At 45.9% G+C, this 27,064-nt stretch overlaps 1 protein-coding gene across 1 annotated transcript in view; it reads left to right on the top strand.

Moving 5' to 3' along the window:
- The window catches only part of LAMC1 (laminin subunit gamma 1), a gene marked incomplete at both ends in the record, with an annotated part of 132,494 nt that overhangs the window by 80,162 nt on the left and 25,268 nt on the right, over nt 1-27,064 (top strand). Inside the window, 10 exons of the mRNA XM_080698755.1 lie at nt 10,029-10,333; nt 17,909-18,039; nt 20,660-20,826; nt 23,250-23,438; nt 24,169-24,286; nt 24,827-24,925; nt 25,015-25,151; nt 25,708-25,830; nt 25,914-26,103; nt 26,362-26,474. Coding sequence (XP_080554881.1) covers nt 10,029-10,333; nt 17,909-18,039; nt 20,660-20,826; nt 23,250-23,438; nt 24,169-24,286; nt 24,827-24,925; nt 25,015-25,151; nt 25,708-25,830; nt 25,914-26,103; nt 26,362-26,474 — 1,572 coding nt within the window. The remainder of the gene's footprint in view (nt 1-10,028; nt 10,334-17,908; nt 18,040-20,659; nt 20,827-23,249; nt 23,439-24,168; nt 24,287-24,826; nt 24,926-25,014; nt 25,152-25,707; nt 25,831-25,913; nt 26,104-26,361; nt 26,475-27,064) is intronic.

Genomic DNA, 27,064 nt, shown 5'->3' with positions numbered 1-27,064 from the left:
CTATCATTCCTTCTCTCCAGAGGGAAATCTGTGAGAAAGTTTTTCCAAAGAGCTTCACCTTAGACCTGAGAGGGTCTCTGGTACTCACTCTGATCCAGATCCAGCCAGCCCGACGCCAGAGCGAGCCTCACTTTCCCCTGTAAGTCCAGCTGCTGCTTTGAGGCATCCCCATCAGCACAGCACATGCGGTCTTCTCCAGCTACCGCCCCGTGTTCCATCGCAAAGTCACTTGGACATTGTCCTAATGACGTGTCTCTTGTTCTTACCCCACCCCACCTCTCCGGACATTCTCGGTGGCTTTGAGCCAATCTTTCTGCCAAGCCACCTGTCCAGATAACAGTGGCTTTCAGGTTGATTAACTCAGTGGTCACTGCTTGGTTTTTGTCTTTTTTGACCTTTCAGGAATATTTGTGTTTTTGTTTTAGTTTTTTTTTTGTGTGTTTTTTTTGGTGGTACTGGGTTCCTGGAAGCCCTTCTACCTCCAGGCTACACTCCCAGACCTATTGTATATTTTTTATTTGGAGACAGGGACTCCGAAGCCAGCGCGCGTGGGGACTTTAAGCGTGCGCCACCACACCCGGCCGACCTTTCAGGAAAATTTGACTCCGCTGATTATTCTCTTCCTGAGAAGTCAAGTGTGGTGGCGCACGCTTGTAATCCCAGTTGTTGGCAGGCTGAGACAGGAGGCTCGCAGGTTCCAGGACAGCCTCAGCAAGTAGTGAGACTCATCAACCTAGCGAGACCGTGTTTCCAAATAAAAAATAAAAGTAGGGCTTGGGGTATAGCTCAGAGATAGAAGGCCCCTGGGTTCCATCCCTGGTGCTACAAAATGATAAATGAAAGGGCTACTGGAATCCTGCTCTGCCCGCGCTCTTCCTACTTCCGTGACTTTCCATTGAGCAGCGTGGCTGCACCCCTCTTCCCTGTCTCCAGGAGCTGGTGCGTCCAGGGCCAGATGGCCTGCTTCTGTCTATCTGTGTCTATTTGTAATGGCTTTCACCCAGTCCGTGGCTTTGAATACTGACTGTGCTGACAGCTTCTAGTACTCTCTGAACTCTCCCGAGTTGTCTGTCTGGATTGCTGACTGGACATTCCCGCCCAGATGCTTCACACTTACCGCGCCCAGTTTGAACTCCTCCTTTCCTCGCGCTCCGTTCCTGTACCTGTGAAAGTGGGAGCTTTGCCTTTGCAATTGCTCAGGCCGAAACTTACACCCCGTATCCAGTTCATGAGGAAAACTGAGCAGCTCTCAAAATATACATAGAATGTGGTCACTGCTCACCTCCTCTACCCGGGCCAGGCCACCATGATCTCTTGCCTGGATAATTGCAACCAGTTTTCTTCACTCTATCATCCCCTCTATTATATTTTGCAATACGGCAGCCGAGAGGGATCCTTTTAAAATATCAGTCAGACATGATGCTCCCTCATACAAGTTCTCCAGTGGGCTTTCTTCTCCTTCGGAATAAAATCTGTCTTTTAACAGCCTACAGGACCCTGCACGATGTGCAGCTCTTCCTTCCCTCAGCTTCTCCACGTGTCCCCTAACACCTCGCCTCACCCACTCTCCAGGCTGCCTTCTCTCCCCTCCGAGCTTGTCATTCCTGGAGTGCTCCTCCCCCGGATGTCCCCTGCGCCACTGCCCGTCTCTGCTCGCACGTCACCTGTGCATGTGGGTGAGGCCATCTCTGATAGCTGTTGAACAGCACGCCCTCATACTGAAAGCCCAGCCCCTCTTCACCGGCATCAGGCACCTGAATGTCTGTTTCTTTTATCCATCCCTCAAGGCAGGCAACCCCGCTCCCGTCGGGACCTTATCTCCTTTACTCTCTGCTGTGGCCCCAGTGCCTAGAAAAATGAGTGGTTGGCATAGTAGTGCTCAGTAAATATTTGTTGAATGAATGGAAGAATTTGAAACTGGGCATTTATCAAGACCTGTCTGGGCTGTTAACCTTGGCCCCAGTGACTGGCTGTGGTAAGAAATTAATAAGCAACTGTGAAAACCGAGAAAGACATTGGAATATTTATGATAGTTCGTGTGGCATTTGTAGTTATTTCTTGTTTTGAAGACAGACACAAATAGTACGTGGATTTACAGGAAATAGGAACCACGTTTATTAGGAATTAAGGAAACTGGAAAGTAAGAGGCATTCTAGCAAAATGAAAAATTGGAGTATTCCAGATTGACACAGTGGACTTGTAGGTAAATTCACTTAGCGGATAGTTGTATAACTAAAATATATTATCAGTCAACTTTCTATGACTTGGTGTGGGGGAGGGCATTGTTTGTACTTTGTTATACCGTTATGATTCGAGTTAGAATCCCTTTTCCCTATCAGGTTATAGTTTTCTTGACATCTTTTACCCACCTACACCCTTCTGTCTGGAGGGAAGCCAGACGATAGCCAATTCTTGGTAGTATATGAGTGTCACAAAACAAGAAGTAGCGTCCCGCGAGCGTGTGGCGTGTCTTTATAGCTTAGTGACGACACATTTTTCGATTCAGGTTGTATTTACATAGCTCACATGTCACTGCTTTTTATTTGTTTCCGTGGTGTTGCATTAACTTACTTGCCTTCTTTAAGCGACTCCACGAGCTCCCTCGTGTCCTCCGTGCCGGTAGCTTGAACCCGTTCAGAGGAGCGAGCGGACTTTCCTTGCCTCACTCAGAAGAGTGGGAGTGCCTCTCAGCTCCAGGGTTTCAGGCATGTTGTGACCTACTGGCCTGGATCCGGGCTGCTGTTGAGGCCTGTAAGCATGAGGTTTGGGTTAAGAAGGCGTATTCCTCAGTTCCTGGCTTGGAATTTCACTGGGAATCTTAACTCTTTTGGTAAAAAATACCACATAAAATGGCAAAAATTTACAGATTAGGATGACTTTATGTTTTGATCGTGGAAAATGCCTATATCTTCTAACAGTAATATGTACCTTTTTTAATACTGGAATTATACTCAGGAGCATTCTACTTCTGAGTTACACCCCCCAGACCTATTATATTTTTATTGTTTTTATTTTGAAACAGTGTCTTATTAAGTGCAATATGCTAGCCTTGAACCCATGATCCTCCTGTCTCAGCTTCCTAAGTGCTAGAATCACAGGCCGGTATCACTGTACCCTGCAAATTTGCACCTTCTTAAAAACTGCTCTCCAGACATGTTTGACATTCTAGTGTTCAGTGAAAGGTCTCTTCTGTTCACATAATGGCTGCCTTACGAGTTCATATTTAGCTCCACATTAATTCTAATCAGTTTGTGTCCTTTGGTTTGTTGGACGGTACATGGAATTTTGGATATCGCATTTGGTCAGTGCACGCAGAAGATTTCATGGTGCCCCTCGGTGATGGCAGCAAGCGGTAGGGAGAGTGTAGAAGTGTGTTCTTTGACTTAAAATTTGAAAGTTGGTGGTTTATGGAAAAATCTAGTTTTCCTAAGAGGTTATTGGTTTATCTTCTCCAAAACCATTCAGTTTCTTTCAAAACTGGGTTTTCTCTTAGCTGCGTAGTTGTCATGCCACTATTTTTATAAATAGTCTTGGTATATAGAATTTTGTTAGCTTAAAAAAAACTTGTAAGGTGGTTGGTTGCCTGTCCGTCTCCTTCATCTCCCTGCGTTTGTGACATTTCATTGTTTTATGCATGGAATGGAGACCCCACACTGCATCTCTGGCGTGTCGGCATGTCTTCCTGCCGTCGGTAGTAATGGAGTGCTAGGAAGACTTGCTGCATGGTCCTGAAGGCATGGCTGTTGCCTCTGTCCCTCCCTGGGGCGGGGCATTTCCTCAAGTCTCAAGATTCATTGCATTGGTTGTAATAAACTTAGTTAACATTATTATTTTCTACAAAGCTGTAGAGGTGATTTGCCTTATTTGTAACTTGTGCTGATTTAAGTGTCTTCCCAGGGACTGCTGCTTGGACTGTTGGCATTTAGCTTTTGACAGGGGAGGAGCCATGAACAAGAACACTGAAATTTAAGGGAAAGGACAGAATGCATTTCTCTCTCTCTCTCTCTCTCTCTCTCTCTCTCTCTCTCTCTCTCTCTCTCTCTCTCCCTCCCTCCCTCCCTCCCTCCCTCCCTCCCTTCCTTCCTTCCTTCCTTTTCTGCGGTACTGGGAATGGAACCCAGGGACACTTACCTCCAAGCTACAACCTTAGCCCTATCTACCTACCTTCCTTTCTTCCTTTCTTTCTTTCTTTCTTTCTTTCTTTCTTTCTTTCTTTCTTTCTTTCTTTCTTTCTTTCTTTCTTTCTTTCGTTGTACTGGGGCTCCTGAAAACACTTCTACCTCCGGGCTACACTCCCAGATCTATTTTTATACTTTTTTATTTGGAAACAGGGTCTCTTAAACCAGCACGACTAGCTTCAAACCTGCGTGATCCTCCTGTCTCCACCTCCCAAGCGCGGGGATTACAAGCGTGCGCCACCACGCCCGGCTTCTTCTTTATTTTAAAGCAGGTTCTCACTGTGTTGCAGAGGGCATCACTAAGTAGCTGAGGCTGGCAGCAAACCTACGATTCTCCTGTCTCAGTTTCCCGAGCACTGGATTCCAAGTGTGTGGATCCAGCGATCCAGCCAGGATACATTTTTTTAAAGCTGTCTTTTTTTGGTCTTTTTTTTTTTTTTTTTCCCAGTACTAGGGTCAGGGGCATTCTACATCCCTGGTCCTATATTTTAATCTTTATTTTGAAACAGGGTCTCACTGAGTTGCAAAGGGCCTCACCACAATCCTCCTGTCTCAGCCTCCCGAATGCTGGGATCATCCATGTGCACCACCACGCCCGGCTAAGCCGTCTGTTTTAAGAAGCTTTTGGGCAGTGGGAGCGAGCCCCTCGGCGGGTGGTGAAGACTGCGTGCGGGCATCGGCAGGCCCACTGCTCCCAGTCTCTCGGTCTGATGTGCTGGAGTGTGCCTCCTGCTGCCTGCCGACCCCGGCACGTCTGCTGGAGGATCCCGGATTCGGCTTTGGCTTGGCTCCGGGTCATCTTCGCTGGCTAGGCTCTCTCTGTGAGTCCCCGCGAGGTGGAACAATGACAGCTGGTATGCAGCTGGACTTGCTGTCCTGGGAACTCTCGTCTCGGGCCAGCAGTTATGCTAACAAAGTCAGAAACGTTTTCAAATGGCTGCGTTCTGTGTCCACTGTTTGTGTTAACTGTTTGGAGAATCCTATTTTGTAGCCTAAACACACACCATCTCTAATTGACTTTGTTACATATTTATTAAAGTCTTATTTTCCCAAGTCTGGCTATAAGGAGGATAGTCGTCCTCTGCTTTCTAGAGCACAAGCATGGAAGAACAGCAGCCAACCAGTGACTCCTAACTTGATACTTTAGAATGAGCTAGTTTTCTTCCAGTTTTGAGCCTTGGGAGAGCATTTTGAAATTTTGTAAAATTCTGTATGGCCATTGTAATTTATTACTAAACTATAAAGGAGGCTGTTTCGCAAGATCCTCATGGGGGGAGCTGCACACAACAGAAGCATTCATATCCCGCCATCAGTCCTGCAGGAAGAGTTTCTCCCCTACTCAGAGATTAGAAATACTTCACCACGTAGGCGGCCTGAACAGAATTCCTTGGCCCTGCTTGAAGAAAGGCTCGATTCTCATTGTTCAGACAGCCCCGCTCCTTCTCCTTGCCTCAGCCAGCATGAACGGCAGGATTCAGAGCAGAAAGTATTTGTTGATTTTGTGTGCTTCATTCTAAACATCTGCACTTGAATCTTTTTTCTCTCTGTTTGTTTATGGAAGGAATGTGGCAGGGGGAGGGGGAGAGGCCGGAGAACATTGGGAAGCTAAACGTTTCTTGGAGGGTGTGTGCCTCCAGGGTCAGTCCTCGTGAGCATAAACGTGAGGCGAGGAACGGACTTGTTCTGCTTGTACAGCTGCTGGAACACATCCAGCATGGTGCTCACTGACTTCCTTCATCCTTTGGCCTGGCCCCTCCACCTTTAAGTCACACTGGCTACTTTTGATCTCTCCCAAAGTGTAACGATGATCTGACAGGGTCACTGGACTGGAAATCAGAAGGCCTGGACCTTGTTTCTGTTCATCTTTCAGTTAACTGATCTCACTTGGTCAACTGTGAAATGAGAAGGACGTATGAAATGGGGGGGAGGGGAGGGAGCACGGGAAAGCGCACGCGTGTGCTCATTGAGGGCTATTTGACAGGCTCAGAACACGCTCCTTAGTTTCCTGTCTCTCAGTTATTATAGTTCCAGGTAGTTTCAGATAACTCCTGCCTTAATCCCTTCATTTTAAATACCTTGAAGTAGCTTTAGACCCTTTGTCCTGCTGCACCTGCTGCTGGGGGCACTCCCTGTGGACAGCCAGCCCTCTGCCTCCCGCCCTCTTCTCAGCGGTCTGCTCTGCCCAGCAGGCCTCCTTTTCTCTAGGCATCGTCTGTGCCAGTCTGTTACGAGGTTTCTGCACTCCCCAGATGTTCCCCGTGGCTTTGCCCCAGCCCGCAGCGCAGGTCCCCTTGATGTTCACTACCAGAAAGAAGCAGCTGTCAGGACTTCCAGCTTCTGCCCCGTAAAGCCTGCCTACTGGCTTGCAGTTGCATCAGACCGAAGATAAAGAGACAGATTTTCTCAAGTGTAGAGCCATTCCCCCAACCGGCCACAAATCCTGTTCCCATTTCCCAGCCCATAGCCTCAGCCTCTTCCTCTTTCCCGACTCAGTAAGTACACACTTGGCTCTCACCTCCCAACCTAACAAGGGAGAAGAAAAACCCTGCCTTGACCCATACTCCCCGCCAGGTCATCTCCCTTGCTGCCCCAGTGCCCAGTGTCCTGGCAGGCTGGTGATGCCTCTTGAGTCCCTCTGCTGGTCTTCCTTGACTCCGGGGCCTCTGCTCCCTGCCCCCGGAACTGCTGTAAGTGCAGAGTGACCGCTCTGGTCAGAGCCAGTGGACACTTTTTGCTGGCCTTAGCCGACTGGGCCGCCTTTGCGTGGCCCTGCTGTGCACACCCGTCCTCCCCTGGCGTCTCCTCCTGTTGGGCCTGTGGGGTCTGCTGGTCATCTCCTCTTTGTCTGTGCTTCACAGGTGGCCGCCCCTCGGGGTGGTCACGAAAGCCAGCTCTCCTCTCACGCGCACACTTGCCGCATTGGCCTCCACCGCAGTCAGACCTGTGTCCATCTGCCTGCCGATGAGCCCCATATCCACGTATGGAACTCAGATGTCCCTTGTGCCTTCAGGCCACCCACATCGACTCCCTGCTGGACGCCCTCCTGTCTAGATGACCTGAGGCACTTCAGATCTAGTAAAGGGCCTCACTAAGTAGCCGAGGCTGTGCTTGAACTGCCGATCCTCTGGTCTCAGCCTCCCAGGCCTGCGCCACCATGCCCTACTCGCATCCTCCATTTTAGTGGTACTGCTCTCCGTTTGGTTGTTTAAAACCAGAGAATGAACATCACTTAATCTTTCCACCTGTCTCATGGAATGAGATAGACAAGTAGAGAGGCCCCTCTGCCAGCTCCACCGGCCCCGCCCTCGCCGCCTGCCCCTCCCTGCAGATGCTCCAGCTCACTGCCCCTGTGTGTAGCGCAGCGTCTTTCATCTCTCGCAGACCACCACCATCTCTCCTTTTTAAACCACGCTGTCTTTTCACTCATCTCTTCAGTCCTGTGCTCCCTGTGGCAGGTGTATATGCAGCTCTCACTCTCCCAGGATGCTTCTCTTGTCTCTGGGCTTTTTACATGGTGTTTCATCTGTCTGGACCCGCTCACTTAGCTAATTCTAAGAATTCTTAGGTCTTGGGTGTAGATGCCACCTCCTCCAGGAAACATTGTTTAGCCTCACAAGTCTGCGTTTGATGACCTTCCTCCCCGTCATAGACTCGCCACGAGGAATTGTGCTTACCTGTGCCCACCATGGATGGCCGCACTTCTAGGGCAGTGCAGTGGCCGACTTGTGAGGAAGTGTTTCAGCCTCCCTGCAGGTTATCACAGGCCCCTTTTCCTCTTGCAGCTGTGGGAAGAGGTGAGGATGAGAAAGGCAGCTCTGGAACGGAGGCTCAGGCCAGCACCCGCAGGCCGGCTGCTCAGAGTTCAGTGCTAGCAAACTGCTTTCTGGATGTCTGCCAGCTGTGGCTTTGTGGCTGTGGTTGCCCCGAGTGGCCACATAGGCTCATTTATTTCAGAATGTGGCTTTGTGGCGCAGATACTGATCTGAAACACAGGATCCCCGGTCCATTTTACCTTCTCTCCTTTGGCCCAGTTTGCTGCAGGTCAGGTTGCTAAAGAACAATGAGATGTCAGAAAGGCAGAGAGAAAGAGAGGAGAAAAGTTAGGCAATCTGTAAGTCACAGACTAATGAGTAAGCCTTTGAACACCCCAGCCATCTACTCCTGAGTAAAATTAAATTGTTTTACCCTCCCAGAATATCTTCAGCAATGAGTCTCTGCAGTGCCATAGATAATATACTGTGACCTCACTTTCATTCAGAGATGACATCCTGATATTTTGAACACTATAGACACAGGTCAATCATATACTCTTTCAACAAGAGGTGTGTAAACTGTGTTTGTGTGACCTGTGTCCAGGCAGCGTTGCATTGAATCCTAGGTGGAAAATCTGTATTTGTATAATATCCTTTGGCAGTTTTTACTCAAATGGGCCCTGACATAGTCAACTTTGATTTGTGACCATATCCCAGATCCTAGTCTAAGGTTTTTTTCATAACCCTATTATACTATCTTTTACTTGTATACAATTTTACAATTGGCCAGGTATATGCAGGATCGTAGTTTGACCTTCCAGCAACTCTTGGATGTAGGTAGGGCCGGGATTATCATCTTCATTTTTACAGAAGAGCAAAAGGAGAAGCAGAAATCAGATAGCTATTAACTGTGCAGGCTTCACAGTGCCCAGTCTCATGTTCTGTCTTTCATACCCCATCGCTTTACATTCAAGACAGGATGTGTGCCAGTGTGCTTCATGTATATGGACCAGTCGAGCTATTGTCAGATATGGCTCTACTGTAGATAAAACTGGTTAAAGAATGTGCCAGTTCTTCCCAGGGAGAGGAAGAATGTAGGCTTCAGGGCAAAGAGCCCTATGTCTAACACCTCCCTTCCTCCAGTGTACCTGTTCTCAGGGCTGAGCATGTGGTTGTACCCAGCTAATACTCACTCACCGAAGTGCTCCTTACTGCAACAAGTAAATAGAGTAGCGATACTGACCGAGTAGAAAGACCCAGTGTATGAATGAACGGTTGTTAAGACAGTCGCATGTTATCTTGACAGCAGACCTCGCTCCTGCTGTCAGGGTGCTGCCTGGCCCGCCGCTCTGCTTCCAGGGGGTGGCAGCCCATGGACTCCCTTTACCTGCCCTCCCCTCTCAGAGCTCCCTTCTCGTGTGTTCTCTTTGGAACACATTCAAATACAGTCTCTTTAAACCTCCTTTCCTCTTCTCCTTGTCCATCTCTTTGTTGAGCTACTGAAGGAGAATTTCTTTTCTTTTCTTCTTTCCTATTCTCCCTGCTCCATCTCCCAAGCACTGTGCTGCTTCTCACCCAAAGCCTGATTGTTAACTTGGTAGATAGAGAATATTACTGGTGATATTCTTCCTGCATCAAGAGTAACATTATGGTTAATAAAGAATGAGCTTTTAAAAGTCTTGAAAGTGCCCAAAAGACCCATTTAGAAATTGAAATACTTTTTATCTTTTAATTAAGCTTTTGCTGAGCACCAGCATTAAGAATAAGCGATTTTATTCAATTTTATTTTGGGGGGAAAAAAAACCCATGTTAATACTATAATTGTATTACCAGTTCTTATTGCAAACAAAATTTCAGCAATATATTTGATGAGCCACCATACAAACCCAACTATAATTTTTCCTTTTTGTGGAAAAATGTGCACTGTTTCTAGTTTTAGAGAAACCCGTCGAACCCAACATGTGTGTGTGTTCTGGGGTCTTCATAATCTACTGTGCGCAGGGTGATCTATAGCTCCTTGTCAGGCTCCACACCAACTAGGAAGAGAAGGGGTTCCTTGACCATAGGACCTGTGAACATTGTTGTGCTTGTCCCACAGGAAAAGCTTTTGACATCACTTATGTGCGTCTCAAGTTCCACACTAGCCGCCCAGAGAGCTTCGCCATCTACAAGCGCACTCGAGAGGACGGGCCCTGGACTCCCTACCAGTACTACAGCGGCTCCTGCGAGAACACTTACGCCAAGGCCAGCCGCGGCTTCATCAGGACAGGCGGGGACGAGCAGCAGGCCCTGTGTACTGATGAATTCAGTGACATCTCTCCCCTCACTGGGGGCAATGTGGCCTTCTCCACCCTGGAAGGAAGGCCCAGTGCCTACAACTTTGACAATAGCCCTGTGCTGCAGGTAGGCGCTCACTGGGTGGAGGGAGCTCCTCTGTTCTGCCATGCACTGGGTGCAGGAAGGTTACCCAAGGGCTGCGGTTTCACTGCTTTTGTGGGGTTTGGAGGAGACTCTACCACAAGACAGACAGCTGGGTTTTATTCTTCTCTCCTATGCACCGATAATAAGTGAAGGAAAGTCATTCTCTTCCTGCTGCCTGGTTTGTTCTTAGGTTCTCATGCACTTGTAAACATATCCTGAGCCGGGCGTGGTGGCGCATGCTTGTAATCCAGCATTTGGGAGGCTGAGACCAGAGGATCACAGTTCACAGACAGCCTCAGCTAATTAGTGAGGCCCTCCACAACTTAGTGAGATCCTGTTTCAAAATAAAGAGAAAAAAAAAAATTAGGGCAGAGGGTATAGCTCGGAGGTCAAATGCCTCTGGGTTCCATCTTCAGACCCACAAAAAAAAAACCCCAAAATTATATATATATGTATATATGTATATATGTGTATATGTGTATATATGTATATATATATGTATGTGTGTGTATGTGTATGTATGTGTGTGTGTGTGTGTGTATATATATATATATATATATATATATATATATATATATATATATATATCCTGGCCTGTAAACTTTACAAGTTTTTAAAAAGTTGAATGATTCTTTGTACTTGAGGTGGAAACACTTTGTTTCTGTCCTTTGGAAGAGGACAGATTTAGCCTAATCTACCCAGTTATCTTGCATCCTTTCTTACCTCTTTGATTTGACAAAATAAAAAGTATTTTTTAGAATTAGCAAGGAGGAACAGTTGATGCACCATGTTTAAGACTACACCTTCCTTCATTATCACACAAGGGGATTTTTGATTGCATTTGTCTGGTGCTGCTGCCAATCATTGTGAGAATTCTTCATCACTGAACCAGCGGGTGTTAATGCCAAGGTGTCATGTAAGAACCCATGGTATAGCCGGGCGTGGTGGCGCACGCTTGTAATCCCCGTGCTTGGATCGCGCAGGTTCGAAGCCAGCCGCACGCTGGCTTAGGAGACCCTGTTTCCAAATAAAAATGTAAAAAATAGGTCTGGGAGTGTAGCCCGGAGGTAGAAGGGCTTCCAGGAACCCAGTACCACCAAAAAAAAAAAAAAAAAAAAAAAGAAACCATGGTATCGTGTTTAAGCACCGCGATAGAAGCCTTTACCTAACAGTAGAAAGAATTAAAAATTTCAGCTTTTCATTAATTCTACTTGTGTATTCCTTATACACCCTGATATGGAATTTTCTATATTGCCTGTATTTCTGTGAGCTTTTCATACGATTGGGCTAATTATGGGGAGACTAGAGAGCCTGTGCCTTTCTCAGCACATTAACACAGAGTTGGAGACATGATTGCCACGTGGGTAAAGTTAGCATCTAATGGTGTCAGCCTGTGTTCACTGACTGAGACAAGAAAGTCTGGGTATGGGCTTGCAAATGCTGTGTACAGTTTTTGAAAAGTTGTTAGGATTTCTAAATTGGAAATCTTTCTGAAAATGTTTGTGTCTTATTCCTTCTTTCTGGAATTTATTTTATGTTCAAGGACTTTTTTTTTTTTAATTTGGTTGTGTAGTTTTGGACAGTGCCAAAAAATGAGAATATGTTTCCGTATGGGTCCAGCCCCCTTTCTTCCTGTGTCTCTCTGTAGGTTGCTAGGAGATGGTGAATGTGAAGGTACTTGAGAAACAGGTTATGGGGGCAGTGAAGATGTTTGCAAAGACCTTTCAGAAAACGTTTCTTGGGATTGAGATAAGGCACGTTAACATAAATGGCAGAAAGGATAGCTGGTTTGGATGAATGAAAAAGCAGAAGACCGAGCACCTCAGAGAGGTGGCGCTGGCGAGCACTGGCCAGGCTTGGTTCTAAAGCACACGGTTGCGGTTCCCTGTCCTGGAGAGGCCATGGTAGCGTTAGTGGGAAAGCGCAGACGGTTGTGGCTGGGTTTGGCTGGTGCCTTTGCTCACCGTGCGCCCGACAGCCTGCCCGAGCAGCTTCCCCTGCTGCTCTTAATGTGCACAGAAACTAATGAGACTATCTGTAGTAGAAGTGCTACTGGTGTCTAATTTAATCCCGTCATTTAATTGTGCAGTGGCTCTAATTACGTGCCTCTGGGTGAAGCGCTCTGGTTCTCAGCTCACTGCCAAGGAGGGCGAGCTGATGGCCCTTTAGCTGGTCCAGCAGTGAGCAGAGGCAGGCCTCCTCTCCCTCAGGCTGCTGTCTCCCTCCCAGCTGGAGGACCTGCCTTGGTTTCAGTATTTTAGTATTCCTAAGCATGCATTGTTTAGAGCAGCATTTATTGTACGCTTACTTGTGCTGCAGTGTGGCAAGTGCTGTTCTAAGCTCTTTAGATGTGTTAACCCTTTTAATTCTCATAATTCTGTAAGGCACTTTATTATCACCATTTTATACATGAAGATTCAAAGGCCCAGAAAGGACGGAACTTGCCCTAAATGGTAGAAAAGATGGCGTATATCATTCTCACCAGTTTTAAGGAGCAGGACTGACTGAGATTCAAACTCTTGAGTTCCAGAGTCTGTTCTTTTAAAGATGCTCATTATGAAAAACAACTGGCTTAATGTCATCCTTTGAAAGGCTTTGTTCAAGGAGAGCTGTGATAATGATGCAGGCTGCAGAAGATAAATTAAGCAATCAACAGAGATATGTTTAGCTATTTATGTTACAGACTAACAGATTCCTCTGGCTGTGGCGTGAATGGGAACGGAGGCAGTGAGATCATCTCTTCTCCTTCCTAATTATACTTGAAGCCTCGTGGGGATTAGCTCTTATGGGCGCCCTGTGTTGCTCTCTGTGCCAGGTATTTGGCGTATTTTATGGTGGTGGTTCTTAATCGGGCTGTGCCCCGGGCTCCCACGCAGCCTTCTGAGAGCACGGACGCCTGCCCCCTGCACTGGCTCGTTACCCTCTGACAGGATCCTGACGTGCTGTGCCTGGGGAAGGCCTAGGACCTAGAGGAGAAGTGGTATCTTAATGCTTTTAAACAACCTCGGCTTGTCCTTTTTCACGATTCCGTGTTCACCTGGGCTTGCTCACCCCGCAGGCCGGCCGAGGGCTGGGTCTCTCTCCCTTGGTCTTCCATCCTTAGGAGCCTAGACCAGGCTTTTCCATGAGATGGAAGAAGTATTACCAGAGACAAGTCCTTATCCAGCTTCTTCCTGTACCGCATTTGCCATGTCCCCTCCGCCTAGCCAGCCACACACAGACTCAGGTGAAGAGGCCCGCACGGTTGTGGCCCTGGCACACTGGGTCATGGAAATGATCACTCTAACAGTTTCTTTTTTTTGGGTGGTACTGGGGTTCCCGGAAGCCCTTCTACCTCCGGGCTACACTCCCAGACTATTTTTACATTTTTATTTGGAAACAGGGTCTCCTAAGCCAGCGCACGCAGCTGGCTTCGAATCCGCGCGATCCTCCTGTCTCTGCCTCCCAAGCGCGGGGATGACAAGCGTGCCCACCACGCCCGGCCTCACTGTAACAGTTTAGCACACGTGGCAGCAGCTAATGAAATTAGTTCAGTGAAAAGGCATTATTTATAAGGGCTTGGGTCTCATAAACCCAGGAAACCGTGTGGCCTTCATCCTTGGCTCTTGCTACCAGCATGGTCAGACGTTGTTTCTTCCTTGCTTCATTCATTCAGCAAATACTTGCACAACTGCTGCGTGCTAAACACTAGCAAAACTGCGGTGAACCGCACAGACACGGTGTCCTGCCTCCTGGTGTCTGACACTGAGGTGGGGGGGCAGGGTATGTGTGGAAACAGAATAGATGAACAAAGCAGGAATGGGAGTTGGGGAGGGATGGTCGTTTTATTTCTTTATTTCTTTATTTAATTTAATTAATTAATTTATTTATTTTGGTGGCACTGGGGTTCCTGGAAGCCCTTCTACTTCTGGGCTATACTCCCAGACCTATTTTTTATATTTTTATTTCTTTTTTTTTTTTTTTTTTTTTTTTAAATTTATTTTTTTTATTTTATTGGTGCACTGTATTCATACATCATAGTGGGATACAAACTTTTGTAGACATACATGCACACATCGCCCAGTCAGCCCCCACCCGATCCCCACCCCATTCCCTCCCCATTCCTCCTTCCCATGCTTGGCTTAGTGGTTGACATCTAGTATTATAGCAATTTATCCAAAATTAAAAATGATAATCTCACATAACAGTTTCATTTGTCTGATGCCAAGCTTTTGATGATTTAAAGATAACATTTCAATATTTCTTTTTGCTTTCTTTCTTACCAGAGAATATTTTTTTCTGTTTTTTTGGTGAAACTATCATATATTTATATATTCATTTTTCAGAAAAAAATCTATCCTAATATGGAATATGAATTCTAGATACCCAAAACGATCTTGAAAAAGAACAAAGCTAGCAGATATATATTTTCTGATTTCAAACCATATAAAGCTACAATAATTGAAACAGTGTAGTACTGTTCTAAAGGCAGATATATAAACCATTGGAGTTAAATACAAGCCTAGAGCTAAATTCTTCCCTATATTGTCAAGTTATTTTTGACAAGGTTTCCACGAACATTTGGTGGTGGAAATAATAATCTTTTAACTAAATATTGTTGAAAAATAATAATTACATGGAAAAGAATAAAATTGGACCCTTACCTAATCCCATATACAAGTATTAACTCAAAATAGATAAAAGACCTAAATATAAATCTTAAGACTATAAACTTTTAGGAGAAAATCTGGGTCATAAAACCTCACAACATTGAAATTGGCAGTGATTTCTTGGATATGATTTCAATGGCACAGGAAACAGAAGAATATACAAACTCCCTAAAAAATAAAAAAAAATATTGTATATCCAAAGACAATGTAAACAGAGTTAAAAGTTACTAATAGAATTGGATAAAATATTTCCAAATGCTATATCTGAAGGTATATTAATATTCTAACTAGAAATCCTAAAAATTAACAACAATAAAGGCAAACAATACAATTTAGAGATAGGTAAAAGACTAACATAAATAATGAATCTCCACAGATAACCAATCTTAGTTGTCTGTTGGATGGAAAATCTTGTTTCTCTGGTTCTGGTGAGTGTTACCTATTTCTTCTTTGTAGTTAATCTCTTTGAGTATTTTCTCTAGCGCTGGTTTTGAAGACATAAATTCCTTCAGTTTCTGTTTTTCATGGAAGCTTCTTATTTCTCCATCTAATTTGATAGAAAGTTTTGCTGGATAGGAAATTTTTGGCTGGAAGTTGTTTTCTTTCAGAGTTTGGAATATGTTACTCCAAGCCCTTCTGGCTCTCATGACTTGGTTTGGGAAGTCTGGAGTGATTCTAATTGGTTTGCCTCTGAATGTCACTTGGCCCTTTGTTTTTGTTGCCTTTAAGATTCTCTGCTTGGCTTCCACATTGGTCATTTTGACAATTATGTGGCGTGGGGATCCTCTTCTCCGATCCTGTCTAAAGGGAGTTCTATAAGTTTCCTGGACCTGTGTATCAACCTCTTGCTTTACGTTTGGAAAATTTTCTGCTATTACTTCCTTGAAGAGATTGTTGATCCCTTTGGTATCACTTTCTTTTCCCTCCTCTATTCCAATTATTCTTAGGTTAGCTCTCTTAAGATGGGCCCATATTTCTTCAATGTCAGATTCCTGCTGTCGGATATTTTTTCCGAGATTAGAAACCATGCGTTCATTTTTGGATTGCTCATCTTCTAAGAGCGAGATTCTGTTCTCCATGTGGTCTAATCGGTTGTTTGTGCTTTGAATTGAGGCCTTTACTTCATTAATTGCATCCTTTATCTCTTTTTGGCTCTCTCTGAGTTCTTTTCGAAGCACCTCTATTATTTCTACAGTTATTTTCCTGATTTGATCTTCTAGAAATCTCTGATTTTCTGTTTTATCAGGTTCTGATGTTGTGGGGTTGTGGGCGGCATTCATTGCTCCAGTATTATTCCTCTTTCCCATGATTTCGGATGTTTGTGCCTTCTCTGGGTTCTTCCCTTGGGTCACTATAACTTCACTTAAGGTGTTCTGGATCTCGAGTCAGTAGTATCTCAGACCTCACTACTCCTTTACTGGGTTTTATCACAGAGTCTCTGACCCAGGGAGTCAATAGAGGCTGCTTTAAACTATGGGGGGTGCCAGGTTGCACGTTCTCCTATGGTGTGGTATCTCTGCCACCACCACTCCCTCACTGGGTACAGTGAGTACCTCAGTGAGGTACAGTACTGGGATTTCTCCTCTGTGGCCCACAATTTGACTCACTGTTCTTGAGTACGCAGATGTAGCTGTGCTGGATTCGGCGAATTCACTGCTGCTGCCGCCGCCGGTGGCAATATGGCGCCGCGGCCACGCCCTCGGCCATGAGGCTGGCGTATTTTTTCTTCTCTGGTTTTTATTTCCACTCTGAATCCCTGCAGCGTGTGCTGAGCTCAGCCACTGGGAGCTTTAAATGCTCTCTGCGCCGAAAGATCCCGCCTGGCTGTTCCGCAGCGGCTCACCTCGGCTTGCTGTAGCCGTCCGATGAGTTCGCCGCTGCCGCCGGCAGTATGGCGCTGCTGCCGCGTCCTCGGGCGCGTGTGTCTCCTCTGTGGCCCTGAGCTCTGTTCTCAGTCAGCTTTCTCTCTGGAGCCTGGTGGTTTTTTTGTTTTTCTGGTGATGGTGTTTTCTGGCTATGAAAGGCGCTGGTTTTGTGGTAATGGAAATTGGTTGTTAGCAGGGCTCTTAAGCCCCGCTTTTCTCGGTCGCCATCTTCTATATTTTTATTTCGAAACAGGGTCTCTTTAGCCAGCACGGCTAGCTTCGAACCTGTGCAATCCTCCTGTCTCTGCCTCCCAAGCGCGGGGATTACACGTGTGCGCCACCACGCCTGGCGGGATGGCAGTTTTAGATAGGTGGCCAGGGAAGACCTTACAGAAAAGGCGATATTGTGAGAACAGTCAAGACAGATGGGCTACAGGATCGGTCAGGCCAGTGCAGTAACTTACTTTGTGCTCGGGTAGCTCCTTCTGATCTGCCAGTGGGGGTTGGGCCCGGGAGGAGGGGCAGATGGTACAAATGGGTAGGGGGAGGCAGTGACCAGCATATCTGGAATGAGTGTGGTATTCTGTGAGCTCTGAGCAGGTATCTTACTGCACTGGGGATATAGATATGGGATGGAGGGAAAGGACGTGCGTGTTGAGCAGCTCATATATGCTAGACTCTTTCATTTTTGCAGTGCTGGGATTTGAACCTAGGGCCTTGTACATGCTAGGAAAGCTCTACCACAGCTAACCGCCGAGCCTGTGTCTTGCTTTTAAAATGTGTGTTTCATTTATGCTCCTTAGTGGCCGTGTGAAGAAACTAGTAGTATTCTTGCTTTTCTAGACTTGATTGGCAAAGTTACAATGTCAAAAGAGAGGAAAATCAAGGAGAAAAATAATAGAAAATGAAAGGAGTCTTTCAGTCTCTGAAGAGCTGCAGCGCTAGCAGAGGACACAAGTTAGACCATATAGGAACTGTTGAGAAAGTTTTGTCTCCGCTGTGTCTCTCCGCCCCCTTTCCATTTCTGTTTTTGCTTTCTTTAGGAATGGGTAACTGCCACTGACATCAGAGTGACTCTCAACCGCCTGAACACTTTTGGAGATGAAGTGTTTAACGACCCCAAAGTTCTCAAGTCCTACTACTACGCCATCTCTGATTTTGCTGTGGGTGGCAGGTGGGTAAACTATAAAATCTGCCTGTAGAGCGGTGCGTGGGTGAGAGCAGCAGCGTGTGCACAGTTGTACCTGTGCCATTGCTAGGCTTTCCTGACAGCGGCAGTGGCTGGACACAGGGACAGCATGTCTGGAAAGAAGGGCAGCGGCCACAGTATTTTCTCATCAGATCTTCTCATTTTTCTGTAAGCAAAGCAGTTAGGTTTTCCAAAACCTTGTGAATCAGCAGCCTTACTGAAGGCACATTGATCACTTGAGTTCAGAGCTCCAAGACAGATGCAGAAAGATCCAAGAAGTGGAAGAAAAGCTACGGAGGAAGGATAAGACTGACCTGCCAAGAAGGCCTGACCGTGGGAGCTTAAAATGAGGGGCAGGCCATAGACACGTATGGGAAAGTGTAAACAAAGGTTGATATCCCTCATCCAGAAAGCTGACATCGTTCCAAATATAAAACTTTGGAGTGCTGATATGATGCCACAAGTGGATAATTCTGTGCCTGATCTCAGGTGATGGGTAACAGTCAAGATGCAGGCACACTAACACCATTATATAAATTTAGCTTCAGGCTTTGTATATGAAGTTTATATTAACATAAATGAATTTCATGTTTAGACTTGGGCCCCATTCCCAAGATATCTCATTATGTATATATAAATATTTCAAAATCTGAAAAAGTCTAAAACATTACTAATCACAAGCGTTTGGGGTAAAGAGATGCTCAGCCCACACTAGTATAGTCGCATTTTGTTTTATTTTTTTTTAAAGATCAAGCAGCAGTAGAGAAGGTACCATATGCCAAGAACGCCCAGAACTGTCGAGCCAGAGAAGTGGGTGGCATCTAAGGCTGGTCTTGAAGAAGTCCAGACCTGCTTGATGTAAGGAACAGTTTTTTGTTTTTTTGTTTTTTTCAGTACTGGGGATGGAATTCAGGGGCGTTCTACCTCTGAGCTACATCCTCAGCCCTATTTTTTTATTCCTTATTTTGAAATAGGGTCTCATTGAGTTGCAGAGGGCCTCACTAAGTAGCTGAGGCTGTCTGGGATCCTCCTGTCTCAGCCTCCGGGCACATGCCACCACACCTGGTGAAACAACTTTTATATAAGTCTGCAGGAGCATAACACGGAAGGTAGTTTTGTGGAAAGAAGCCTTAGACAGCAGGCTAAGAATCTTGTTACTTTCTCCCTTTTATTAAATTATGTGTTGTGTTTCCAGTGTTGCTGCTTAGTAAAAGTTGATGGACACTATAACCAATAAGAAATCAGGCACATTTTTTGGAGTAGGGCTGTGATCTGTAAATAGTGGGTTAGGAAGATTATTGTACAAGCAAAGTGAAAATGTAGTACAAGTGAAAGAATTAATATTTCTGTTATCTAGGTATTAGACAACACATACCTGGTGGTAGGCTGGTGGCAGTGGGATAGAAAGGAACATACAGATAATTTTTCTTTTTTCTTTTTTCTTTTCTTTTTTTTTTTTTTCTTTTTTGTGGTACTGGGGCTGGAACCCAGGGGCATTCTACCTCTGAGCAACACCCTGAGCCCTATTTTTTATTTATTTGTTTGAAACAGGGTCTCACTTAGTTGCAAAGGGCCTCACTAAGTAGCCGAGGCTGTTCTCGAACTGCGATCCTCCTGTCTCAGCCTCCCAAATGGCTGGGATTACAAGTAAGCACCACCATGCCGGGTTCACATGCATTTTCTTGTGAAGGAATACTTATCACATTTTTAGTGTAAGAGGATTTTAAGGTTTAGTGGTCCAGAAGAGTGGTATAGTTAACAGAACAAATGAAGATGGGCCCATTTTTAGGGGAAGGAGGATGGTGAGTGTAGTTGTAGGCATAAAGGTCATGGGTGACATCTGAGCTTATGCCATAGTCAAGAATAGAGTTTGGGAGGAGGATAAAAGCCAGAGATGTCAATTTGGAGCTCATCTTGGCACACTGTAGATGATTCCAAAGTGTTGACGTGCATTTTTAAATGGTGGCTGAAACTCTGAAACTGGTGTGAACTGTAATGCCACACCCCGAGTTACCTTGGTCCATAATCACGCCTACATCTAGGGAGCCCTTAGGGATTCCTGCCCAGCCAGCCTGAGGGAACGCTTTGTGTTGCCTCCAGCCATACGGAGAGTGAGGTGTATACTTGAATGTCTTACCACCTTCACACAGAAATACATTAAAACCGCTATGGCAGATGCCTGCCTGTATGTGCTGACTCATGTGCCCTTGCCGTCCTGAGCGCACAGGTGAAGCGACTTCTTGACCCTCGCAGCCGCCGTTACACTGCCGGTTTCAAGCAGAGGCTTGGCTCCACTGTTAGCACAGGGAGGGCTCAGCCCCAGGCGCCCGGCTCCCGCCGCGCGTCCTTAACCACGGGCTCTGCTGCTCCTGGTCCACTCCTCAGCTAGCCCCAGAGCCCCGGGGATTTCCCTCTTGCATTTGGTTGACACTGTTAAATAAAATGACTTTTTCTCCACTTGGCCTCTTGCTCAGTTCTTCGGTCTACCTTTCGAGTGGTGAAACGAACATTTTGAGGTTGTCTCTAGTTCTGTCTGCAGTTTTTCAGCATCACATCTGGGGCCTCACAGCAGCTCCATGCTCAGGTGTGCCTCTTCTTTCCCCAGGTGTAAGTGCAACGGGCACGCCAGCGAGTGTGTGAAGAACGAATTCGACAAGCTTGTATGCAATTGCAAGCACAACACGGGCGGGGTCGACTGTGAGAAGTGCCTCCCTTTCTTCAACGACCGACCGTGGAGGAGGGCGACTGCCGAAAGTGCCAGCGAGTGCCTGCGTGAGTGCCGGGCGGCTCCAGCGCAGACACGGTGCCCGCCTGTCCTCTGCGCTGGGCAGCGAGGGACACGTGTGTCGTAGGCAGGGCGGCTGGCCGAGGAGAAGCCGCCGCCGGGCGTTCTCTACCTCGGGATCAGCATGGCCACAGTTTGGGAGTTGACTTAGATTCAAATACTGGCCAGTGGGCCCCTCTAAAATATTGTGTCTGTAGTGTTTTGTTGTTGTTGCTCTTTAAAATAGAGCCGTCTCTCAGTTCCATGAGAGATTAGTTCCAAGACCCTCCTTGGTTCCCAGAATCTGCAAAGGCTCAAGTACTTTGTATAAAGCGGCACCAGCATTTACATGTAACCCACACAAACCTTCTTTATGGTTTCAGTCATAGCATCCATTACAGTGGAGAAGCTACGAGAGTAATTTTATACTGTACTGTTTAGGAAATAACGACCAAAAAATCTGGACATGTTTAGTACAAACAGCTTTTTTTCCAGCTATTTTGGGTGTGTGTGTGTGTGTGTGTGTGTGTGTGTGTGTGTGGTACTGGGGGTGGAACCCAGAGGCTTTCTACCTCCAGGCTATACTCCAGACCTTTTTTTTTAATATTTTATTTGGAAACAGGGTCTCACTAAGTTGCTGAGAGCCTCAGTAAGTAGCCGAGGCTGGCTTCGAACCCGTGCGATCCTCCTGTCTCAGCCTCCCAAGCGCGGGGATTACAAGCGTGCGCCACCACGCCCGGCTTTTGCAGCTATTTCAGTGGCCAGTGGGTGGGCTCTGTGAGCGCACAGCCCACGATGCGGAAGGCCAGCGGCACTCTTCCCATTGGTGGTCGTGACTCAAGCAGCCAACTCGTCATGTGTCATTTACAATACACGTGGCTAAGGCTGCCTTTCACTTGATTATCTCTTGAAATTATTTCTCTTTTATCCCACTAGAGTACAATGAGGGGAATTTTCCAGTTCCTGTGTGGAGAGCTGGGTGGCTTTGGGAGGAAGAGCAGGACGATAGTCCTAGGAGAGGGGCAAAATGAAAACATTAACACATTGCTTATCTCGGCTTATTCTGAATAGATAAAGAAAGGTCAGGAGAGGAAACATGGAATTGTGATTTGTCAAGGACTTAGCAATAACAAACTTTTAAAGCAGCTGTAATGTTTTTTTGTTCTTACCAATATTCTTAATCATTCTCTTTGGGGAATAAGAGAGAAAACACTCTGAACTTGCAGGGATTGTTGGCAGACACTCTGGGAAGGGAGTAAATCTGACTCATGACTGTTCATTGACCTGCCTAGAGAAGATTTGCTTATTCATTTTCCCTTTTCTCTCAACAAATCACAGAGCCACCAGATGAAATTTACAGCTTCCTCTAGCATTTCTAAGGAGCTTTTTAAATTCCTTTATTGAATTGAAATATCCAGTGTTGGAAGCTGTATGATAAAGACGGGCAAAAAACAACCGTCCTAAGATGTGGCATCTAAACAGGCATATGGGTTTGAGAAATAGTCCTCCTAATGGTGTTTTGTTGTTAGTCTTCAGGAAATTATAAGAAAAACAAAACATTGCCAGCTTTCCACAGACAAATGGTCTGGCTCCTGTGGACTTTGATGAGGAGCTAAGTTACGTGCTCTGCTGCTTGGTCTCTTCAGCACTGGTGCTTCAGAGAGGATGTTTATAGATATTGTGACATTACTGCAGTGCTGTTGGGGTGCTGTGAACGGGGAAGAGAAAATCACAGCTGCCTTCCTTCTTACTAGCTATTCATAGGGAGCCACAGCGCTTCCTTATCTCTGGGTTGGAACAGTGTGGACGTAGGAATTATTTTGTTTCGTATCCTCAGAGCACCAGACCTCTTAGTTGGGGGTAGCTTGATGGAAGAGAACTAGCTAATAAAGAAAGGAAAGGGAACTGTAAAACTACACAGAACTCTAATGTTTGATGCCAGTGATGGAAGTTTCTAAAAAAAAAAAATTTAAATTACAGTCTATAAAAGAACTGATTATAAGGAAAGGAGAAAAAAAGAAAATACATAATATTCAAATATTCTTTAAAGATAGCTAACAATGTCCTGTTCTATCTGAAGCCAAATAAAACTTACTTAACACACAAGATACTCTATACTTTGAGCAGAACCAATAATTCTGAGAAAATCACTTCAATATAAATGCAACAAGGCCTTTCTATGATTACATATATTTGGTTTTGAAATATGATTGAACTTAACAAAGACCCAGTTGGAATTGGGGCTCCCCAGTATGTGGACGTCTCTGAAGGACCTGGATTCCCTTTAATTCTGTGTCCATTTACAGACCTATCTAACATCTGTCTATCACTGAGATGGGAAAGTGTGGCTTGAGTTTCTTGGAGTCTTTTAAAATGCTCTTCTTGGAGTCAGAACATGGCTCTGACATCACTGGTGTGTTTTGGCCGACAGCTTGTAACTGCAATGGTCGATCTCAGGAGTGCTACTTTGACCCTGAGCTGTACCGTTCCACTGGCCATGGCGGCCACTGCACCAACTGCCGGGATAACACAGATGGCGCCAACTGTGAGAGGTGCCGGGAGGACTTCTTCCGCCTTGGGAACAATGAAGCCTGCTCTCCATGCCACTGCAGTCCTGTCGGTAAGTGGAAGGAGCCCCTGGAGTGTTGGGTTGAGAGATGAAATAGGAGTCCCCTGGGCCCTGAAAAGAATACCTCCTGCACGGTGCCGTAGCATGTCATGATTCATAATCTGCCCCTGCCCCTTGCCTCCACTCTCCTAAACCAAGCAGAGCTCCCAGATGCTTTCCTGGTGTGTATAAAAGTGTGGGGTGGCCTGAGTAAATAATTGGCAATAGGGCCCAGAGACCATTTGAACTTTGCCTGGAAAAGGATCTTCCTTGTTAATGATTTTGTTTAGTCTGATCTCCTTGGAGGGCTGAGCTCTTTTCTGCTGTTGGTTTGTGTCTAGAGACGCACGGCGCTCTCAGTCTGTGGTACTTTTTGTTGTTTAGACCTGTGTGTACTTAAGCTCGAGACGTCCTTACGCAGCTTTTGCTGGCCCCAGAGAAGCCACTGGTCTTGAGAGCAGGCAGATCGCTGTGTGCAGAGTGATTTGTGAATGTTGCTCAACACGGATGGGCAGATTTGTCTTAGGGTGTATGGCAAGTTAAAATGTCACAGCTTACCGGGGCTGATTCGGAGAGAGTTCTGATGTAAACTTTAGTCCTTTTTCTCTCTGTGATCATCCAGAGATCGCGTGTTGGTTGTCAGGCATTGCCTTCAGTTACCAGTCACCTTTCTTTTGACACACTGATCTTACCTCCGCATCTGTCTGGATTTGTGGTTGACGTTGAACTCATTAAACTCTAGGCTCTCTCAGCACACAGTGTGATAGTTATGGCAGATGCAGCTGTAAGCCAGGAGTGATGGGTGACAAGTGTGACCGCTGCCAGCCTGGGTTCCACTCCCTCACTGAAGCAGGATGCAGGTAAATGTTTTCAAAACCAGAGGAAGGGAACAGACTCCTTAGTCAGCCCACAGGTCTTGTGGCTTGTTTCTAGTAACATGAACATTTTCCCCCACAGTAACTCAGAAAGTTTAAGACTAGCTGTAATGATGAGCCGCCAGGGGGTTTGTACAGAGAATTAGGCAAAGTTTAAATATCTAAATGTGATGAATATTCTTGACTGAAGCTAAATCCAAGTATAAAAGTGGCTTATTGGGTGTGGCGGCACATGCCTGTAGTAGTTGGGAGGCTGAGACAGGAGGATTGCAGGTTTGTGAACAACCTCAGCTACTTAGTGAGACCCTGTTTCAAAGCAAAAAATTTTAAAAAAGAGGCTAGGAGTGTAGCTTGAAGATAGAATGCCCCTGGGTTCAATCCCCAGTACCACCAGAAAAACAATGGCATTAGGGGTTCATTTTCCTATATGTGTATCATATATAAAACTTATTATCATGTAAATTGGCTTCACGAGTGGTTTCTTTTCTCCCTTCTCATTGTATTATCCCGCTCTCCGTTACCTAGGCCATGCTCCTGTAGCCCGTCTGGCAGCACAGATGAGTGTAACGTGGAGACGGGAAGATGCGTGTGCAAAGACAACGTGGAGGGCTTCAACTGTGAGAGGTAGCTCATTCTTTCTCTAGCTGTATTGTGAATGTTATCTTATTTCAAGCAAGAAGAAGAAAGACTGCCTGTGTCTTCATCTTTTTCAGATGTAAACCTGGATTTTTTAACCTGGAGTTGTCTAACCCCAGGGGCTGCACGCCCTGTTTCTGCTTCGGACATTCTTCTGTGTGTACAAATGCGGCCGGCTACAGTGCTTACTCCATATCTTCTACCTTCCAGATCGGTAACTAGCTTTCATCCTCCTACCCTTGGAACTCTGAGCCTACATATGCATTTGGGAATCTGTGTATCTTTAGGGTGTTTTGTTTTGTAGTACTGGGAATTGAACCCAGAGGCCCTTTTCCGCTAAGCTACATCCCTACACTTTTTATTTTGAGACATGAAGGTTTCACTAAGTTGTCTAGGCTTGATCCTCCTGCCTTCTGAGTAGGGAATTACAGGCATGTGCCACTACGTCTAGCCCTTTAAGGTTTTTTTTTTTTTTTTTTGGTGGTGGTGGTGGTACTGGGGTTCCTGGAAGCCCTTTTACCTCCGGGCTACACTCCCAGACCTATTTTACATTTTTATTTGGAAACAGGGTCTCCTAAACCAGCATGTGGCTGGCTTCGAACCTGCGCGATCCTCCTGTCTCTGCCTCCCAAGCGCGGGGATTACAAGCGTGCGCCACCACGCCCGGCTCATTTATTTAGAAACTTGTATTGATGACTTCTTCCACACTGTGTGGGATGCGGAGGTGTTTGTCGTGTAGCAGTGCTCACAGCTGCGCACTCTGTCTGCAGATGAGGAGGGCTGGCGCGTGGAGCAGAGGGACGGCTCTGAGGCTTCCCTGGAGTGGTCTTCTGAGAGGGGAGACATCGCCGTGACCTCAGAGAGCTACTTTCCTCGGTACTTCGTGGCCCCCGGTGAGTAGGCTGCAGAAGTGCGGCTGGCTGGTGCTGCCCCTGAGCTCCCTCTCACAGTGTGCCCCCATGTGTCTGCATTCCAGCCAAGTTCTTGGGCAACCAGGTGTTGAGTTATGGTCAGAACCTTTCCTTCTCCTTCCGAGTGGACAGACGAGACACGCGCCTCTCTGCAGAAGACGTTGTGCTCGAGGGAGCTGGCTTGAGAGTGTCTGTGCCGTTGATCGCTCAGGGCAATTCCTATCCTAGTGAGACCACTGTGAAGTATACCTTCAGGTGAGACCGCAGCGGTAAAAACAGACTTGACCTGCTCTGTGAAAGTGGTTTCCTTGGCTTATCTGGCCTCGAGGTGTTTTGATAAAAGAAAAAGCTCAAGGTGTCTTTGTCAGAGGGAGCTTCCCTTGTTTATCTTTCCCTTCCCAGTGTCTTTCACACTTTACCATTGGTTAAACTATCAGAGCCTTGTGCTGCTGGAGGCATAAATGAAGAAGACTGCTTCCCGCACCGGCTCTAAGGTGGCTCTCTCTCTCCTAGGCTCCATGAAGCAACTGATTACCCCTGGAGGCCTGCTCTTTCCCCTTTTGAATTTCAGAAGCTCCTAAACAACTTGACCTCTATTAAGATCCGCGGGACTTACAGTGAGAGAAGTAAGTTACAATGCAGTTGAGGAGAGTTAAGATGGTCAGTAAAGGATCCAGGATAATGTAAACCATCCTCTCTTCTAGTACTCTCAACGAGTCCTAAAGAACAGGTATAAACTACCACATTAAATTATGAACTTATATAGGAAAGTAAAGCATTTTTAAACTACCTTCATGGACCTGGAGGAAATTTGCTAAAATTAGTAAATAGTATTCTTTTCAAATGAATAAGCCAGTGCAGATTACCTTGTCTACAAATAGATTTTTCTAAAAAACCTAATAATTCTACTGACTCATGTTGCTTAATCTTCGTTTCTTTTTATTTGCTGTGGTGTGTGTAGTTATCTAGTCCTTTGAACTAGTGGCTAAATTATGAAAATTATTTGGTAAACATTTGCATAATTTTAGATAGATAAAGATTTTAAATTATTTTTTCTTTAAAAAGGTGGTTTTTAGTCAGTATGGTGGCACACGCCTGTCATCCCAGTACTAGGGTGACTGAGACAGGAGGATCACAGGTTCAAAGTTAGTCTCAGCAACTTAATGAGATTCTTCTTTTTTTTTTTTTTGGTGGTACTGGGATTCCTAGAAACCCT

Source organism: Muscardinus avellanarius (assembly GCF_963383645.1).
Source record: "Muscardinus avellanarius genome assembly, chromosome: 7".
Taxonomy (NCBI): Eukaryota; Metazoa; Chordata; class Mammalia; order Rodentia; family Gliridae; genus Muscardinus; species Muscardinus avellanarius.
The sequence above is the reverse complement of the archived record's forward strand: the minus strand, read 5'-3'. Positions and strand labels throughout refer to the sequence as shown.